The following is a 20,343-nucleotide window of genomic DNA, read 5'->3' on the forward strand; positions in this document are numbered from 1 at the left end:
AAAAAAAAAAAAAAGAAAGGAATAGAAACCATTCAGTTTGTAAAAGTCAATTGTATTCCATAGATTTTACCTTTAAAACTCTTACGTACTTTGTTTTACTTTTTTCTGCTAATCTTAAACAATAGTTTACGATACACTTTTAGTTCTAAAGATGTTAATATTGAAGGCAAGTTACAAGTACATCTTAGTAGTCAAATAAACTGTTCCTTTACTGGCATGATATGAGCGATTCCAGAAATAACAGTATTATGGCTCCACATGCAAAAAGAGCAAACAATATGAATATGATGATTTTGAAATATATTTTTAAAAATCTGATTATGTGCAACCAGTCTTGTGAGCAAACTGAAATTGTGAGCCAAAGACTGTAAGCTAGTTGCATCTGCTGTATCCTTCTGCTGTACAGTAGTTTTCCTTGTGGAGCGGGAGGAGTTTAATGTTTGTGAAGTTTAATGTTGTGACTAATATCTTGTCTCTATTTTGAAAAAAGCACTAGTGCCAGAGACCGAATAAGTCATGCCACTGTTCCCAGGAAACATGGAAACGTTTCAATCGTGTTTTTCTGCTGCTGCCATCATAATACAATATTTCTGGAACTGAAAATCCCCCAAATGAGGAACAAAATACATTTGGGCATTTCATATAAAAGGAATCAACCCTTTAAGAACTCAGCTGATTATTATACTTAAAATGAATAAACACTGGTTTTTCCTATTGCTCCTTTGAAAGAGAAATACATTCCTTCTATCCAATTCTGAAATCACTATCTTTGTCTTTAATGAAGCCTCCCACCTCTGTAGATTGCCCCTCCTTGGCTGATGAATGACTTGCTGACTGGCCCACCCCCAATGAGAATTATGTTCTCTTTTTGATGCCCCTTGGGAGCTCCCTTTCAGGTTATAGACAACCTTGCTTTTGCTTTAAGTGGAGTGGTGGGGTCCAGAACATGGGAAGACAAGAATTGCACTAGATCTGTTAAAAAATCCTGAAATTACTTCTCTTCTATGTCACAGACTCACAAAATCTTTGGAGAATGGAACAAAATTACTCTGATTTAAACCCTTATTAAAAGTCAGTACCAGGCAAAGAGGGAACAAAATGAAAGACTAGTTATGATCTATAACCCACCAGGCCTTGGTGTGGGGCCTGCAGTTGAAAGAGATGATGTCATCCCTTTATTGGATAGTGGTTGTTTAGATGACAATAATGGTAACACAGCTGCAGGTGAAAAGAAACAGAATGAGACATTAATTTTTCATCAGCCAAAAATGAAAATTAAGAAATGAATGACAATAGAAATACCTCTAGTGTTTAGTGTTAGAAGGGTTGGCTTTTTTTCTTCATCTTGTTCCTCTTCATAGGCTACAGGAGGTACGTTGGTCTGAAATAAGCATTTGATTAATTTTTCTTGCCAGATACTGTGAAGTGTTTGAAAATTAACAAGCCCTCCTTGCCTTAGAGATTTTCTAATGTTTTTCCTTTCCATTTACTCTGACTTCTGTTTATTTTAACTTCTCCTGGATGGTTTACCAGGAAAGTTGTCGTATCTAAATGTGGGATATTTATTTTTTTTTAGTTGAGCTTTACAGAAGTTTATGTATAGATTTAAAATTATAATCTACAATTGAGTTAAATTACTGTTCTTAGACTTAATTATAACTGTGTAATTGCTTTTTAATATTATGATTCACACTGTGGCACAAATACTACTGTATTAAACAAAGGAATCCTTGTAAAGCACCAGGAATAAGCTCTAGCTATTAGTTAATTGCCTGCATGCAGCATCAGAGCTCTTACTCACAACAACCAGCTCTGAGTATACAAAGTTAAAGTACCTGTCCTATAGAAAATGAAGGGAAATGGTACAAATTACATTAGGTGGCAAAGAAAGATACATAATTTAAACTTCTGCTCATTAAAGCCTGCTGAATTTTCATACCGGAGCTAATGGTTGAGGAAGATGGCCAAGACTCAGAGGACTTTCTACTGTAGGTACTCCAAGTGTCTGTGCTGAAAGTGACTGTCTATTAGCATTGTTTTCCTGAAGTATGTGATGTAAAGAACTTGAAGACACTGAATGGAAGGATCGCCCACTTATACTTGCACCATTTTCATTATGGTTGTATACTAAGGTGCCATGTTCATCTTCACAAAATTGATTGACTAATTTGGACTCCAGAGCTGTTTAAAAAACAAAAAAGTAGAAAACTTATCAGACTAAGAAATTCAATGTATTTTTAAAATTTGGATTACTTCTATATGTCAGTAACACACATGTAATCCAGAACTCCTTCTGATTGTGTACATTCATCTAAGAAGATTATTCCAGACTCTTTGAAGTATGGATTTTTTGGTCACAAATTTGCCAGCATGTAAATCCACATAAGGGTATTCATCTAAGCTTACTAACTACTAGTTGGTAATGGGAAAATAACTGCTTATCTTGCTGATGTGAATAACCAAGTGAAAATGGGTTACTTCCCCAGGGAAGTGAACAAGTAACATTTACAACAATGGGTTTCATTCTGGTTTATAGTCAATAGATTTTCAGTGCATGAGCACTTACTCATCTTACAAAACTTGTTTAAGCATCTGTTTTCCTAAGACTGGGTGACATTCCCCCATTGGTATGTTGCTCCATAATATAGCACCATTAACAAAGGGGATCTGTATCTCTAGATTCCTATCACTTTGCAGCATCAAAACACATCCACAAAGATAATGCTTCTCCCCGACCCTGGCCCTTTGTGAGAAGCAACAAGGCAGAAGAAAACTTCCATGAACACACCTGAGAGGGTGTTAAAGTCATCAATGAGATACATGTGTTCTCTGTCTGGGTCTGAAGCAATCAGATTCAGCTCACGCACAAACTCAGCCTGTGTTGGATCTGAAGTATTTACGATTCCTATTGCATACATTTCGATGTTTGCTGCATGAGCCTCTCGAACAACAAGCTCTAGTTTTACAGCTTCTCTCTTGTCTGTTTGGCCATCTGTTAGCACAATAGCTACTTTGCGCACCCCTGCTCGAGCAGCAGAAAACCCTTCCTGGGTTGCTTTGCGGATAGCAGTTCCTGTGTAAGTGCCTTCTCCCATGTATTGCATTCTTCTAATTGCTCGCTTGACATCCTGTTGGGTTGGATACTTGTTGAGACCAAATTCTAGCCGAACTTCTAAACTGTACAACACAAGGCCAACTCTGGTAGCGTTTCTGCCTACAGTTACTCTGTCTACTAAAGCAGTTACAAAGTCTTTGATAAGCTCAAAATTTTCTGGTCCCACACTCTCAGAGCTGTCAATCACAAATACAAGCTCCATAGGAATTTCCTTACATTTAATACTGCAACCTACAAAGGAAAAAGAAAAGAAACACAGATCACAATGACTTGATTTGGCACGCTTTTGCAAAAGAATGCAAATGTAATGAAGGAAATATAGAATCTGAATATAAATATTTACTGAATCCTTACCACATATCTCTTTAATTAATTTAATTATATCTTCTCTCTGGATGTGAAAAAAATTAAACATTAAATATTTTTACAACTTGCCTCTTTCAAGTGAGGTATAGTATTGACAGTAATAAAGATTATGTTTATAATTCATATTTGTATCCTACAGTGACTTAGAAAAATCATATTGTTTAAGTTCCAACCTTGTCCTTGGGAACAAATTCCACATTTTACAATGAACTATTTCATATGCATACAAGAATCAATAATCTGACAACAAGTTAACGTCTCCATCTAAAAACAATTTACTCCTGTTATTTAAAGACTGTATTGTGATTAATTTGTTCTCATTAAAACTGAAAGGCATAACTATTTTAGCATCTGAATAATATTATATCCCTTTTAAATGTACTGGGAGCAGAGAAATAGAACAACCTTAGGAAGCATAGGATTGCTTGTAGTGAGCTCATATATGCCAGAGCACCAATACAGAATGGGATCGGGAGTTATCAGCCCTGATGTACCTGGCCTACTCTTACCCAGCCTTCATCAACAGAAAACCCCAAAACTGCTGCCTTCAGAGCTGTCTGTTCAGAAAAACGATCTCTTCTGTGACATATGAACAAAGTGTTTCTCAGTATTAAAGCAATCATTTGTTCTGTTTTTTGAAGTGCGTAACTCATCTGGCAATGAGTTAATCTTTCAAATACAACCTTTTGCTACTGCTGCTCAGCTTCCATCATAAACCTTAGTAGTATTTTATACTCACTGACATAGTTTACTGAATTTGACTCAAGTGTGGGACAGGCTTAGCAGAAATGTAAGTAAGTTCATAGCATGATAGACCATGAGAAGTTTGAAGATCTTTGCTCTTTAGACTCTTAAATACTTGCAAAAAACCTTCCTGCAGCAAGTACACATCTGGGCGATCTAACACTAGTTATAAAAGAACATATAGCAGAAAAATACCTAAAGTCACCAGGAACATTTGATTTCATTTCAGCATAAAGTAGATGAGAAAAAATCAGAAATCTTTGAGTTGTTTTCTTTCTGTATTATTACTGAGATGGCTTCTAATCAGAAAGCTCTTTCCAAAATAACTAAAAGGCTACGTTTCATTTGAGAGTTTGTTTATGTCTTGCTGTAATGGGATTTAAATAATGGAATTTGCTTACTGATAGGCCTTGGTCTCCCTTTGGTCCGGTTTTGCCCTGTAACAGTGATTGTTAATTAAACTATTGCAATTAATAGTAACATTGTATACTTCAATGTTCAACTTCATCAATACCATTATTAGGATAATATTTGGCCAATAGGAAGTTAAACTGGAAAAAGTGTGCTTCTGATGCACATGCACTGCTTTGTGCATGTAGTACCTGCAACCTCCTAAGGTGGTTTATGGGAATTGAATGACCTCAAGTCTCCCGCTGGATCACTGATTGTCAGTTGTCTTTCACTGCTGTCCTGGGTTTAGCTGAGATAGAGTTCATTTTCTTAGTAGCTGGTTCAGTGCTGTGTTTTGGATTTACTATGGGAATCATGTTGACAACACACTGTTGTTTTGGTTGTTGCTAAGTGGTGCTTACCCACAGTCAAGGACTTTTCAGATTCCCATGCTCTGTCAGTGAGAAGCTGCACAAGGAGCTGGGGGAGCCTGGCCAGGAAAGCTGACCTGGCCAGGCCAAAGGGATATTGCACAGCATGGCAATGGCTGTGTAGTATTTTGTTGCTGGTTGGGATTAAACCATGATGACTGCCTTAAGGAAGAAACCACGTCCCTGTGGGAAGTGGGGTATTAATCAAGTAAATGTCTTCTTTGTTCTTTTAAAGTTTTTAATAGTTTCAGTTTCTTAAGTGTTTCCAGATTATGTGTAATTAAATAGAAGAACATGCAACCCAGCTTTGTTTTTGAGTGGTTTAAGAAAACATCTGTGATAAACCTGAGTTACTCACAGGTTCTCCAGATAAACCAGGGTCACCCACATCACCTTTTTCTCCTTTTTTCCCCTTGTCACCTGTAGCTCCTCGATCTCCCTTCAAAACCAGGGTGGTAAGCAGACAGAAAGTGTAAGTCAGTTTTTGTTATGCTTTCCAAATTTCTCTCTAGTAACCTTTGTTGAATTCACATTAAGCTTGTGACATGAGTTAGAAATCTTTGTTAGAGATCATTTAAATAAATTAGTAGTTTGTGTATTTTGCTAATAACCTTAGTATTGGCTAAGCATTTTATGGGAAAAAATACCTGAAGTGGTTTGAACAATGAAGCATATCAAACAACTACATGCAGACTGAGGGGTTTCATGGGATATTGCATGATGGAAATCATTCTGTGCCTTAGAAAAATAAGATAACACTAGGGAAATAGAAAAGAAATCCAAGGATGTCATTGGAATGAATAATGGGAATATCATTCTGAGAAACCTTTTGGCCCAGACAAGATGTTTGGCATAGCAAACAGATGTGTTAGTGCTTCTTGGTTTGGTTTTTAGTAGACTATGGGGCTTTGTACAGCCTTTGTACAATTTAATCTTGTAGTATCTGGGGCTCCCTTTACATGGAATTCACATGCCTTCAATGAGAACTGACTGTAAAAGAGCATTTTGAGTGTGTTGGCTTCCATCTAGGGCATTATCTCACTATTATCTCTGATTTAGACATCATACCTTCTCTCCCAGAAGCCCATCTCCAGGCGGGCCTCGTGGTCCTGGCATTCCTTGAATACCTTGTTCCCCCTAATGATAATCCAGGTAGTGATATTAACCCTTTGTAATCATTCATCACATAGTAATTTAAAATGTTCAAAGAGAAAGGTTTTCAAACTGCATTTCAACAAGGATCTTGAGGCACTTGAGACAATTTAGTGGCTAACATATTTCTCAAATACTTCTTCAGTATAAAGATACACAATATTGAAAACCCACATGGTCATTATTTGATTTGATTTTAATTTGATTGTAATTTTAATTTTTCCCTCTTTCCATCCCATTTTTTCCTTCTCATTCTGCCTTTCTTATTTTTATCTTTTGAGTCTGTCTCATCTGACTGATGCCTTAGGTAAAAGTGCATATTACAAGGAAAAATTAATAGTACACACAGATCAGTATGGAGGCCTTTTCTCTACTGAATAGAGTGGTAGTACACTAATAATTCACTGTTTCTGTGGGCATGAGAGTTGAGGGAGTGGTATTTTTAATTTTGTAAAGGTATTTTTTAACTGATAAATGTTCATTCTTCCTTCCTCAACACACACATGCTTGGGCTAATTTGCAGCAGTAGACAGAACATACTTTGCAGGTCCTTCTCATTTTCTAGCCTGAGGCTCTCTTCATATAAGAAACAATGCGAAATCTCCTTAACTGTGATGGTCAGACTGACTCCTCAACACAGGTTAAATATTGAAGACACTGCATCTTTTTACCTTAGTTCCTTGAATACCTTCACCAGGCGGTCCCAGAGAGCCAGGTGGCCCTGGGCGTCCTATGGTTCCCTAGAGAATGTTCGTAATAAAAATACACAATGAATGGTTATACCGCCGTGTAATTTCTTGTCCTTCCTCTACCAAACACGTGTTTTTATAAGTAGTGGGAATAAGATTGCTGTAGCTGAGAAAGACTCTTTTAGGCCTTTATCAGATTTTAATAATCCAGTTTATACTTCAAAGGAGTCACTTTGCTTAATGCTTGGTGGACATGAATCTTGGTGATAGAGATATATGCTGCATTGCAGGATGGAGGATATTGGTGAGACATTGGGGACTGAATTAAAACTGAAGAGTATTACTGATTTTTTGTCTTTTTCCACCATTACACAGTAAGTCCTATATGTATATATACTAATGTGGCATTGCAAATAAACACTTGTTCCTAATTTATAAGTTAATTTTCAATAGAACTCTAGAAAAAATGTTCCCATTCTATGTTACTCACAGGAATAAATCAAAACCCACATAGTACATATTAATTTTACATCTGTAGTGCTATTCTACTATCCCTGCATGAAGTTCTCAATTTTCTCAATTGTAAGGATCCCATGCACATGCTGTTCCTTGGGACTGGTACTGCCTGAGAAGGTACTTCACCACTGCTTTTGTCTGGACTCTGCCTTCCTGCCAATGGGAACTGAATCTCGGGGCCAATAAGCCACAGTGTGCAGGTAACTCATTATTATGTTGCATAATCTTTGCATTTGACTTTGTTGAGTTCCTTTATATTTACATTCAAACCAGTTCTTTTGTATTCAATAGACTTCTAAAACAGCTCTAGGAGCATAGGAGTTTCCAAATTGGGAGGTTTTACAATGAAAATTGCTCTTTATAGTGACATTTATTTTCGGACCTTTGTCATGGTTACAAAATAATTACAATTAATCCCTTTTTGCAGGGATCAATCTTCATAGCAGTTATGTGATGATTATTTTATTTATACAGTAAAAAAGAGGAATTAATCCCAGAAGAACTCAATAGTAGTGCCTATAGCTGTAACAGTAGTATAGGCAGGACATACTAAGTGCTTGCCCAGCCCTTAATTCTGACCAATGCTAGGTCTGAAGAAATTTTTGCCACTCAATTGCAGCTAATGTCTGCAGGAGCTAAATGTTTTGTCACTGATCTTCACTGCAAGATCATGACCTTATTATTTACTATATGCAACCATGAGGAGGCTATGGTTTAGTTACCAGAAATACTTTTGATTTTCTACAGAATAAAGATTGTTTGTTGGATTAGTTGTTTCAGTGAAGACAGAAAACATGTAGATATCTATGCATAATTGCACATTTTTATAGTATACTTCCCCCCCCCGTTTTAGAAATTAGACAAAGAGAGACATAATTGTTTAAATGTCTTACTTTTGGTCCTGGCAGGCCTTTTCCTGGGGGACCAGGTGGGCCAACTGGTCCTCTACTACCAGGATCACCCTGAAAGCCAATACTTGAAGACATAAGTAGAGAATAACAGAGTTTAATTTATCTGTAGAATTCCAAGCATCTGTTATACCCAAATGGGACAAAGAGAAGAGAACTATTGAACTGCACTATGTAAATCCAAACAATGCTGGCCCAAGGATATTGCTGGCAGGGCAAGAAAGTTATTGGGGATAAACAGTGGCTGGTGGTCTAAACAAGTTCAAGTCAATTATGCACAATTACACAGGAATTACAATTCCCACATTATAAAATGAACTGCAGATTGGCCAAACCAAAAAACCCCCAACAAACCTAAAATGAAAAAGATTTACCTTTTATGTACTGATAAAAAAGTTAAAGCAGGATTAAATAGGTAGTCTGACTATGACCTATAGGTAGGAATTGTATCTCTATGAAGTAGTCTGTACACAAGCATTTGCTTTTCTAGAAGTCAAAGTCTGTACCTTAGGTCCTGGTAGTCCAATTCCATCTGGGCCTTGTTCACCGGGAATCCCAGGGAGGCCTGGCAAGCCCTGAAATTGCATGCACAGACAGAATATAAATTTCATTTACAGCTACATTGACTACATGCATTTGTTAATATTTATATGGTAGTGTCTTGACTATATTGTCTCATAATGGGATCACTGTGGTCTATAACTGGTTTAACTTTACTCTGATTGCCAGAAGTAGCATTTGCATGTGTGTTGCATGTCATGCAGGGGCTTGAAAGTGTTGGAAGGTAGAGGAGTGTAATCTGGAGAGGCAATTGCAGAAGCAGCTCTTCATCGGTTTGTACAAAAATACCAGAAAGTATTATAAATCAATTTCCAGTTTCCATGTTGATATTTGTTAATTTTTTCCCCTCAGTGTGGCAAATTCAAACAGTTTTGCTGTTGTCTTTAGCACAAGCAAATGCAAGTATGTGTGATCCAAACTCCCTGTCTGTAGCCAGCAATCTCCTTGCTGCATTGCACACATGTGCAGGGAAGGGAGAGGAGGAGCCTTTTCGCTTTGCATCCTTTTTGCACAGATTGGTTACATCTACCAAAAAAGGCCTCTGGAAAGAGTAGTTCTGCTCTTTGCACACCAGTTGCTTTTGGAGTGGTTCTGGGACGTATTTGGACAGCTGCTTAGCTAGATTGTATTTTCCTGTTTGGGAATAAATTTTGTAGGGTTGGGCAGAAGACAGGACCCTACATGAAGATTTTGGGGAAACTGATTGAAACATCAGTGATACTTCGGAAAAAAGAACCCACTTGGAATATGTTACAGTGTGTAATCAAGAGAAGTGGATGACAGGGATAATCTTGGTGCTATTTCAGAGGGAGAATTCATTTTCTCCTGTGCTGAAGTGGATTTCCACAGTTGAGGAGTTTTAGGCTTTTTAGACTTTTAGACCAGCAAATCTTTCCTAGCATGTCAGACATGGAGGATAATCCCTTAGGCATAGCACTTATTTCTTCCCAGTTCACATAAAAGAAAAATCTATCAACTTACAGGTGGGCCGGGATAACCATCTCCTTTTTGCCCAAATGGCCCAGGGGGTCCTGGAAGGCCTTGGTCACCCTGATGAAGGCAGGAAAAACAGCTGAGTGAATGACAAGACAGTATCCAGCAGGAAATTATCCATGAAAGTGAAACTTACTTGGCAAATATACTGTAATTTGATTTTATCTTTCTGTTTATTGGCTAATGTATTTTACTATGTAAATTATTATTTTAGTTAATGAATTTGAATTATATTTAATCCTAGACTAAACCAGTGACATTTAATAGTGCTCATGATTTACAGGACCTTTCACTCCTAAGTCACTAATTTTAACATTTTTCAAGAGCTCTGTCTGTTGTCATTTGTGGCCTACATATAAAAAGAAATTACTTTAGTTGTATTCCCCATATATTTATCATCATTTGCTCTAGAATTCTGTTTTTCTACAGTGCTGTGGAACCTCATTAAATCTTTTGAGTATAACAGGATCTTCCTATGAGAAATGCACAACTAAAGTTCTTTCATGGATCCATACAGCTGGAATATCTCAGGAACAGATTTACTGAGAAAACTCAGAGGACCTTAACCCTCCCAGCCACACTGAGGGGTGCAGAGAGTTGTGAATTGCAAGAGAATGGATGATCAAGATTGCATTTGTTCCTGCAGCTACCCAAAATATGGGCATTTAAATCAGTGTCAAGAAAAGACTCATGCAAAAATAATTTGTAAAAATTAGACTGTAAAAAGCTTTACCCTGTATGGCTTTACACTATATGGTTGTGTGTCTAAGAACTAAGCAAAAGAACTAAGCAAAAGCAGAACCACTAATGCTGACAAAGACAACAGAAAGTGAAAAACGTAGAAACATGCAGTATTGCCCAAGTGAAAGAGCTTTGGGGGGCTCAAGGCTGAGACTTGCAGCTCTGAGCAAAGGATGTGCTTCCAGTTGATTAATTCCTGTTAAATCCCCAGAAATGGGACATGAATTTCTCTGAATTAACTGGACTATATCTGAAAATTATGTGATTCCATCAGCATAATCTCCTTCTGATGAAAATAAATGTAAAAATCTTGAAAAACACTGAGTGATCAAAAAGGGATAGAGATTGTCACATGTTTCTCATGCTTCTGTTACTCTGTTCAGTCAAAGAACAAGGGATTAGGGATGTGTTCAGTAGCACTGTCAAAGTCACTAAGAAAAAAGATTGGGGAGGGGCAGGCAGGATCCAGTATATTTGGAGAAACACAGACAAATTTGGTCTTCAGACAAAATCTTTTCTGGAATGAAGAGTGGCTTATGAAAGTTGAATCTAGGTACCACTGAGGCAGTACTAGAAAAGTGGTAGACAAAAGCCATTAGAGATTAGCTACATATTCATGTTCCATAGCCCTGTGGCAAAGGTATGAATGAAGCAAAGGAGCCTGGCTGAGAAAAATTAGCTGCTTGCTAATTAACATGTAGGCTGTTGTAAGCAGGGTTAATAGGGTGTTCTCTCTGAATTCACTCCTCATCAGTTAGAAAAAGTAATTCTTCTCCTGGTTCTCTGCCATCTGAAAGCTTACAGTTCATAGACTCTGCAGGCTTGACCATCCATGGTTTTCCAGCTCTGCAAATCCTTATACATTGCCAGTGCTGTAGGACACACACATTAAGAACTGTGGAACATTTCAGTTGAATACTGTGGGCATCCTGGGAGATTTGTTATTGGTTCACTGAAATCCTCCTGCCTTATTTTACAGTTATATCAGGATTCAGTTTAATAATTCAAGAGCTACCTTTGCCCCAGGAAGCCCAAACCCTGGTTCTCCAATTGGCCCAGCAAGACCAGGTAGCCCAATGTCACCCTGCAATGAAGAAAATTAATCCTCTGGTTACATATCTTATTAAACATCACAGGCTGTAGGTTTCTTTTATACAAATTCATATATAATGATGTAACAGCAAATTTTATTTATTGCTATTGCAAACATTAAACACCAAAAGCATAAATAAAAATGAAACAATAAATAGAAAACATACAAAGAATAAACAGAAATATTTTGATATTCAAGGTTATTGAAAATAAAGAAATTAACATCTCAAGCTGCCGTACAATTAATACCAGGGCACAATGGTAACTAGACTGGAAACAGTCCACAACTCTGTTAATAGGAAAGAGGAAGTTTTAGTTGAGCTCATAAGGCTGGAATTGTTTACACAAATATTAGCACAGACTACTTCAGTTTTCACCCTGGTTTTCTAAGCACTAGGAGATGGAATGTGGATGGTACCTTTGGTCCAGGCACAGATCTTCCAGGAGGGCCTGGCATTCCAAGACGTCCTGGTGCACCAGGCTCCCCCTGCAGTGAAGGTAGGAGAGAAAAAACAATGGATTTTTCAGAAAGTGACATGACCATTGCATAGAGAAAACATTTATGCAACAATTTACATTTAATGCCATGAAAATCCTATTAGAATTTCTAACAAATTATTCTATGCAGAGATCAATCTATTTGGAGAACTGTTAACAACCATATTGTTTTCTCCATGGAAGTGACATTCAGTCATGAACAAACATGTTTTTAGAAGTCCCTTTCTTTTCTTTAAGACTTGGTGCACCACACACAGTGCTCAAGACACTCTGCTCAGCTGTGTATGTATACTGAAAGCATATATGCATTTCTGTTAGAGTAGATTTTTTAAACGTCTCTTTCAGTGTACTTTTTTACCTCTTTTTTCTTTTTTTATGGAAATACTCTTGTGTGTAACAATAGCAAAGGAATAGGAAACTGGAGGAGAAACCTGGAGTAGCTCTTCTCTCACTTTCACTAAATACTGAGTATTGTAACAGAAACTCCAAACGCATAAAAGAATATCACTCATGAGTCAGTGTGAGGGAAAATAAAGTCCTGTCATATATTTATATGCCATACACCATACTATCTTCTCAAATATTTCAGAATAAAAGTACCAGTATGTACCTTTCCTTTTCCAAACCAACAGGGAAGCAATATGGTAAACACAAAAGTTTTTAAAAAACCACTGCTAGATGTTTATAGGGATCATGGTGATTCTTGCAAAGAGAAGCCTTTGCTGAACTTTTTTAAAAGTATTTTTTTGTGAAGCGAGCTCATTCTGGAGCAGTTGTTTCTGAGCTGTGGAACAGTGTACAGCTTTGGGAGACTATTTTACGCATATAACATTGTAATAAACTCACTTTAGCTCCAACAGGTCCAGGCACTCCTGTTGGTCCTGTTAATCCACGTATTCCTCTCTGTCCTTGATCTCCCTACAAAAATGAAAAAGACATGTCACACATGCTAAATAATTTAAGAATGTGTTAACTAAAATCAATTGTACATGTCAGTGAAAGATAGCAAACTTCTATTTGTAGGTGGTGCACATGAGCTGTTCCTATTGCCTTCATTTGCAAGTCAGTTAATTCTGCTCAGTAACTGTCCAGTTTTGGATTTGTACAATTAAAATGACATAGATTTCTTCCGAAATTAAAATAAACCAGTTTACCACAGAATACTGTGAGAAAAATAAAAGCTAAAAGGAATCTTAAAGGTTGAATAATTGTGGCTGAAAAGTAAAGTATTACATTAAAAAAGATACTAAGAAAAATAATCAAATCAGGAAAATATAATTCACTTGCTAGTACTTTTTTTTTAAATTTGAAGGCAAATAGAGCCAATCAGTTGATCACAATGCCCTGTCTGATTGACCAGATAAAGCTAAGAATAGTGTAAAGTTCTAAAGGGAAAACTGGTGTTCAAGCAGATTACTAGGCTGTAATAATTACAGAAAGATGAAACAACTGTGAGTCCAGAATAATTTTTTTTGGTTACTTATATTCGATTAAAAAAAAGAAGTCTTTGACAGACCTATTCCTGGAATATTACCATTTTGAGTGACACTTTTAGTAAGAAATCCTCACCTTTTCCCCCTGTATTCCAATCCCTGGAGAACCTTCAGGCCCTCTAAGACCAGGCAACCCTGGTTCACCCTTGAATAGAAAAATCAAAGGAGAGTTTCAGAGCACTGCATGGACAATGGCGAAAGACGAACTTTGTATTCCCTTGAATAAGTTCAATAAAATCCTTTTAGATTTTAGACCTTTTAGAATCAATAACAAAACTCCCATTGATGTTAGGTGTGTCCAGGGTTTTTTTCCCATATTCAGAAGCAAGCACTGTACAACTCCATGTGGAATGCATGAAGTAGCACATTTCCGTAGTGCTTTCCTTAGCTGAACATTCTGAGTATATAACCTTAAATAATGGGGTTTCTGAATCTAAGAAGAAACACAGTCAGAAGGCCATGAAAATTTGCCCATAGCCATTTTAGTGGTTTCCTTTCTGAGTTGCAGGGCATTTAATCAATTCCTAAAAAAGTATATTCAAAAGACTTTTTTTTTGCTGAAAAAGATGTGGCACTTTTCCCCTTGGTCATGAGCACTCTCTCTTTTAGGTTTGGGTGTCAGCACAGGGAGAGCAGTAGCAATGCTTGGGGTGAAGCAGATAGATTGTAGAGAGAGATGAACCAACCTTTTGTCCAGGGGCTCCATCTTCTCCTGGAAGACCAGGCAGCCCTGCCAGTCCTGAAGGCCCTGGATCACCCTGACGTCAGTAAAAAGTAAGTTCTTCTATTGAATGCAGACTTGGTACTACTATGGAAATCTATTTAATTTTTTTTCCCTAAACTTTAAATATATTTGTAGAAAGTATTTATGCATATGAACTGAAGTCTTGTCTTTTTTTATAAAGACATTTCTCATTACTCAGCACTATCCTACTCTGATTGTTTTGAATTGTGCATTTTATTTATGCAATTCAAGTTATTAGCTATTAATGATTCAACTTATTAAAAAATAATGCTATCATTTCATTAAGTGGCACTATTTGAAGTAAATATCAGATAGAACTGACTGTAACACAGTGATTGACATCTTGTTGATGAATATCAATGCAAATCAATTAATGTCAGTGGAATTATCATGGCCCTATTTATGTAAGATCCAAGAGCCTGACCTGGTCTTAGATTAAATGGGATAATTTGGGGTCAAATGGGTTCAATCAGTATTACTGTATTTTGTGAAATTAAAGAGAGAAATGAAATAATTTCTTTGCTTTTCCAGTCCCTGTCATAAATCCCTAATGAACAAGAGCAAAGCCAGGACAGCCTTGTGCCTTTCCACTGTCACAAAAGTACTTTTTCATCTATTCCCATATTGTATGTTAATCTCGTTGTAAATGACATAGGGACTGGGTACTATCTTGGGCACTTCAGCACTAAGATAATCTGCTTACAGCTTCCTGCTCTTAGCAACTCAGTGTTCTTTCTGTCCACCAGCTTGTTTCTTGTATAAAGGTGTGAGGATGTAGCTGCTCTGTTTCCATCATACTCTGTGTGAGAAGGGAAGGAGCAGGACAATAACCACTGTTCAGGGCTTTTCTTCACCTCTCTGGCTCCAGTGTAGTTTACACTTGGAACTGCGAGTTCTGGCAGCTGTTTAAAATTCTGCGTGGTTTTCTGGACAGAGCTGTAGGTGAGCTGTGTGCAGTGATGACTTGAGCATGAGCCAGGCAGGTGGAAATTTCCAGTTACCATAAGTCTTACTATGTTTTTACAGAACAGGGGTATTTAAAATGCTGCCTTATCTGGAGGTTATTGAAAGTCTGTGTTAAAAATTCAAAATACTAAGAACCTAAATTTTATTTCTAACTGTTTTTATATGGCTTCAGAAAAGATACTTAGGAAATAAAAATTTATAATCTAAATTAATAAATGGATTAAATAATTCCTCTATTAACAATGTACCTTAGAACCAGGTTCTCCAATACCTCTTTCTCCTGGCACTCCAGTCTCTCCTGGCAAGCCTTGTTCACCCTTAAGCAGATATTAGTTTTTAATAGCATTATTATGAAAAATATAAAAGCATATACTTCATTGCTTAACTTTTAAGAAAGATTAGTGTGATATTGTCTGTAGTAAGGTGTGTTAAACCCTTGGTCGCAAAGATTGGGAATTTGCCACCCTTTTTGAGCTGACACCAAAGAGCTGTTGGTGGAAATTATTAATGTTGTAAATCTATACTTGTATGTCCCCAAGAATCTGCCAAAGAGCTGATATTTCAGGAGCATATATGACATCTACAGACAATTTTTTTTTTTAATTTTATTTTTTACTTTTTAGCAGTGGTAAACATACCTCTGCACAGTCACTTAAAATGTAAGAGGTGATAATTGATACTGCAAAATTCTTTACTTGTCACAAACACTTGACCCACTTACAACTTTAGTTTCTTTATACCATGCTTTAATAGCCTTCAGTCATTCAGAACTTTGTCACATCTTTCAGGAAATGACCCTCTAGGAGGGTGATGTCTTTCATTAACAGTTCTGTATTTTGCAAATGACTTAAGGCTAAATTATTCTAAAAGTTTTTCTTCAGAGAAAGTAGTCTTCCTTACACCTTGGACCGTTTTTAACATCTAGATACAGTAGATACATAAATTCAGGTGAGACAATAGGTAGCAGAAGTTGCAAGTAAGGCAGTCAATCTCTAATGTATCTACGTATATATTTTTCTGGAATGGAAACAAACAGTGAGAATAAGAGATAATATTGGAAATTGAGATGGCCCTCTCTTTCAAGTGCAACTTCTTTTTTGTAACAAGTTTACGGCACCTCCATGTGATATGAAGAAAGTGCAAGCTCAAGGCAGACAACCCTCTCAGTGCAAGTGTATCAGGCAAAGTGCAGCTCATTGTTTGGCCCATGGTACCTGGGAGCTTCTGTGTGAGTCAAGCAAAATCCTAAATAAATTGCTGTGGTATTAGTTTACCATGGCTTTTCAGTGGGGTAGGATCTACTGTATAGTTTATAATATTAATATAGAAAATATATTTCCTCCTTCTGTGTCAATACTTACATTGGTGTTCAGCCATCCAGTGTAATTTGGATAAATACAGAGACAGACCATTTCTTGATCATGAAACATAACAATAAAAACAGCACAGCTTTTATTTCAGAAGATTCCCTGACCTTTGGTCCTGGTATCCCCTGCCCTGGTAGCCCTCTAGAGCCAGGTGGTCCTTTTGGGCCCTCCACTCCCTGAGAAGAGTAGTTAAGCAATTATTTAAAATAAAAGTCTCTGTTACTATACACTGAAGTGTGGGGTGAGGGGAAGATTGTACCTTTTCTCCTTGAATTCCAATTCCAGGTAATCCAACTGATCCTGGTAAACCAGGAGGACCACATTCACCCTGGCAAACGAAGTACAGTTGCTTAGCTGTGTAAAGACACAGAAACAATCTGGGACAACTCCCATGCTAGTCAGTACATGTTGACTTAACTTCTCTTTGAAGTCAGTAAAGCTGGTGATCTGATCTTTTATCTTTCATACATGCATTTATTCCCCACTGGTTCAGTTGCAAACAACTTCTAGTTTCTTTTTCCCTTTTTAAACCTTAACTTTCACACAGAATCTGATGCTTTTTCTAACATCTCCTATTTTTATATGAGGAGATGTTAAAATTGATTGGGAGAATTTATTGGGCATAAATCTCAACTAAATACCACATTATCCAGTGTCTTTTATGGGTTCCTTGCCTCATTGTGTCTTTCGTAGTGAATATCAACCCTGTAGTCCCTGTGTTAGATTTATTTGCACTCCATTAATCTCCTGGTGTATTTATTGCTCACCTTTTCACCTTTTATGCTGATGCCTGGAAGTCCACGAGGGCCTTTTGGTCCATCAAAGCCACGGTCTCCCTACATGAAAAAATAATAAGTTGTTAACTGTGGAGACACACAGCTATTCTCTCTGAAGTAACTAGAGACAGTGTTTGCTCTGTCATCATGAAGACCAAAATGAAAAGAACCAGAAAACTTCTCCTGGATTTGTGTTCCAGGTTACCGAAGAGATTATCTTTTCAAAAGAGTTTGCTCTGCAATTTGAAATTGCTGATGAAAGAGCTGAACAAGCTTCTTTTTTATCTTTCTGCCCACCTTAATTACTTAAGGTCCTGTTCTGCTTCCTTCAAATCAATGGCAAAACCACAACTCATTTAAATGTCTGCAAGGCTGAGTATTGAGACTAACTGAAAACTGAATTCTGCTTATTTTTCTCATGGGTTAATCTCATAAAAGTGTGGGTCATCCTCATTGAAGTGGGGTTATGAGGATCTGACTCTCACTAAGGATTTTCCAGAATGAAGACCAGGTTGATTGTATTGTTGTAGAAGTCTATTTGTAAATGTCATTGTCTTTGTGAATGTTCATTTACAAACAGTGGTCTTGGGGAAAGTGCCAGTTACTAATTAAGGTACAAATACTGTACTTTCCTATACTTCACTTAATAAAACACGTAGAGGCAGATGTTTGACTGTATAAATTGTCAAAAATCACCCAAGATAACAAAATTACAGCCCAGACAGATATTTTTTATCCTTAGAAAACAATTCCATCATTTTAACATTGACAGAAATACACTATGAGGATTTCTGTTTAAAATAACATTGTTTACTCCTAATGCTTTAGAACATCTGCCTTCTTATCCTTTTTACTAAACTGTGAGCATGTACTAAAAAGCCATGAGAAAAGCAACTGTAAAATTTGATTAGATTAATAAATCACCTATTTAAGATGTGTTTAAAAGCAAAGAACTGACATGCTTGGCAGCCATAGATTGGCTTAGAGATACATACGGACTCTGCTGATACATGCTTGGCCCCAGGTCAGACTTGGCAGTAAAAAGTAGTACATTTTTTACAGAATGAAGAGTTCCAATAACGGTGACAGAATTTCACTTTGATTATTTTATTCTGCCTATCCATCTCAAGTACTTAATAGTTTTGGTTAGATTATGCATTCATCTGTACTTGTTCCCACTGTGCCCTGTTGCTATAATTTAGTTATTAGTTGTAGTGTTTCTTTCCACATGAATTGGTATTTCAGTGGCATTTAAGTGATTTTGAAATGTATTTTCTTCAATTTGTATTTTTGTTAGTTTTCATTCATGAGATCTGCCAAGCAGATACAAGCCATCAACAATGAGGTTAAATAATTTATATAAATCATCATCATAAAATACACACTGGATATTTGAAGATATTATGTTGCTAGCAATTAAATTTCAATCTGGCTGACAACTGTATTGTGCTAAGCAGAAATCCTAAGAATTTTAGTAAAGGGGCAGTTGGGCTCTCCATCTGTGAAACCATTTTTTAAACTGCTTTCTCAAGCACAATTGGTGCTTGCATAAAAATGAGCTAACTGTTTAGTTGCTCATTCAGTTAATGTACAAGCTGTGTCACTTTGCTATTGTAACCAAAGGGCAAAGTGACAACTCAGCCTAGGAACTGGTTTTCAGTGGGTAGAAAAGAATCTTCTAGCAAGTCCATCCATGTAGGTACAACTACCACTGTCAGTACCTTTCTTTTCCCACAAATTGAATTCAGTCTTCTGCTAAAATGCTTAAGCCAATGGCTGAGGTATGTGAGAAGCTTAGAAGCCTGTTGGTACAGTGACAGCAAAGATCTCTCTATATAAAAATTAAGAAAAGAATCCAACAACAAAATACTAAATTTTTCATCTAGGAACCTTTTAATGGTATTTTATTTAAAGTCAAATGCTTGAGGCTGTGTTTAAATTATGGAATTCATTCCAGGCTTAGATCCCACAAATCAAGCACCAGGTAAATTAAATATTGGTTTTTCAGGCCCCAAAGGCTGGTTGTGCCTACATGTCATGTTTGGACCAAGTGAATTCCACCAAAATATATTGGACTGTTTGATGGCAAATTTTCGTATTAATTTACAAGGTACTGTCTCATATTCCTGTGTCTTCTATGGACTTGTTTTGGCATGCACTCATATAAGGGCGCTGCTCTGGTCTTAGAACCCTTTGACTGCTGTACCTTTGCTCCTGGAAGCCCTTCTCCTGGTGAACCTCTTTCTCCTTGAACACCTTGTGGTCCTTGAGGCCCCTGTTAACATAAGTTTCAAATTACCTAGAATATGTATTAATCACTCAACAGCACAGTGAACAGCAGTGTGTTCTATGTCATTGTTACAAGCATGTCTTCAAATGCTGGTGTAGTTGTAACCTTGTTGTTGTTACAAATAATGCAGCAACACAGCATTTCCAGGGAATAAGTGATGACCATTCTGGCCTGTACCAGTAACAATACCCTTCAGGTTATGAAATTTCTATTCTTTACATTTTGGAAATTTTCACTCCCTAATTTTCTGTTTTACCAATTCTCGCTAATCCTTATTAATGTATCAATATAATCATGAGAGATAGAACCAGATTAAAGCCCAAGCAGAGTAATGCTGAAAGAGACATAGCTGTAGAGAGATTTGCCTGTAATTGCCAGACAAAGCGATAGCATGCCCTTCTCTTTTTGAAAGCAGATCTGATACAAGCACAAGGGGCAAATAACCAAAAAAAAGCAGATCCAACACCTGTGTGTATTGAGCCTGCTTCACAGTGTTTTCTCACATCTATT

At 37.0% G+C, this 20,343-nt stretch overlaps 1 protein-coding gene across 1 annotated transcript in view; it reads right to left on the minus strand.

Moving 5' to 3' along the window:
* LOC116998982 (collagen alpha-1(XXVIII) chain-like) overlaps window positions 1–20,343 on the minus strand; it is a 30,482-nt gene that overhangs the window by 209 nt on the left and 9,930 nt on the right. The window contains exons 13-34 of the mRNA XM_033065248.1: window positions 19,750–19,818; window positions 17,535–17,603; window positions 17,027–17,095; window positions 16,875–16,943; window positions 15,649–15,717; window positions 14,376–14,447; window positions 13,766–13,834; window positions 13,043–13,114; window positions 12,117–12,185; window positions 11,622–11,690; window positions 9,854–9,922; window positions 8,818–8,886; window positions 8,297–8,365; window positions 6,870–6,938; window positions 6,115–6,183; window positions 5,405–5,485; window positions 4,627–4,662; window positions 3,470–3,506; window positions 2,789–3,346; window positions 1,940–2,181; window positions 1,303–1,381; window positions 1,129–1,218 (exon numbers count right to left, since the gene is read on the minus strand). Coding sequence (XP_032921139.1) covers window positions 1,129–1,218; window positions 1,303–1,381; window positions 1,940–2,181; window positions 2,789–3,346; window positions 3,470–3,506; window positions 4,627–4,662; window positions 5,405–5,485; window positions 6,115–6,183; window positions 6,870–6,938; window positions 8,297–8,365; window positions 8,818–8,886; window positions 9,854–9,922; window positions 11,622–11,690; window positions 12,117–12,185; window positions 13,043–13,114; window positions 13,766–13,834; window positions 14,376–14,447; window positions 15,649–15,717; window positions 16,875–16,943; window positions 17,027–17,095; window positions 17,535–17,603; window positions 19,750–19,818 — 2,164 coding nt within the window. The remainder of the gene's footprint in view (window positions 1–1,128; window positions 1,219–1,302; window positions 1,382–1,939; window positions 2,182–2,788; window positions 3,347–3,469; window positions 3,507–4,626; window positions 4,663–5,404; window positions 5,486–6,114; window positions 6,184–6,869; window positions 6,939–8,296; window positions 8,366–8,817; window positions 8,887–9,853; window positions 9,923–11,621; window positions 11,691–12,116; window positions 12,186–13,042; window positions 13,115–13,765; window positions 13,835–14,375; window positions 14,448–15,648; window positions 15,718–16,874; window positions 16,944–17,026; window positions 17,096–17,534; window positions 17,604–19,749; window positions 19,819–20,343) is intronic.

Source organism: Catharus ustulatus, chromosome 7 (genome assembly GCF_009819885.2).
Source record: "Catharus ustulatus isolate bCatUst1 chromosome 7, bCatUst1.pri.v2, whole genome shotgun sequence".
NCBI classification, from domain to species: Eukaryota; Metazoa; Chordata; class Aves; order Passeriformes; family Turdidae; genus Catharus; species Catharus ustulatus.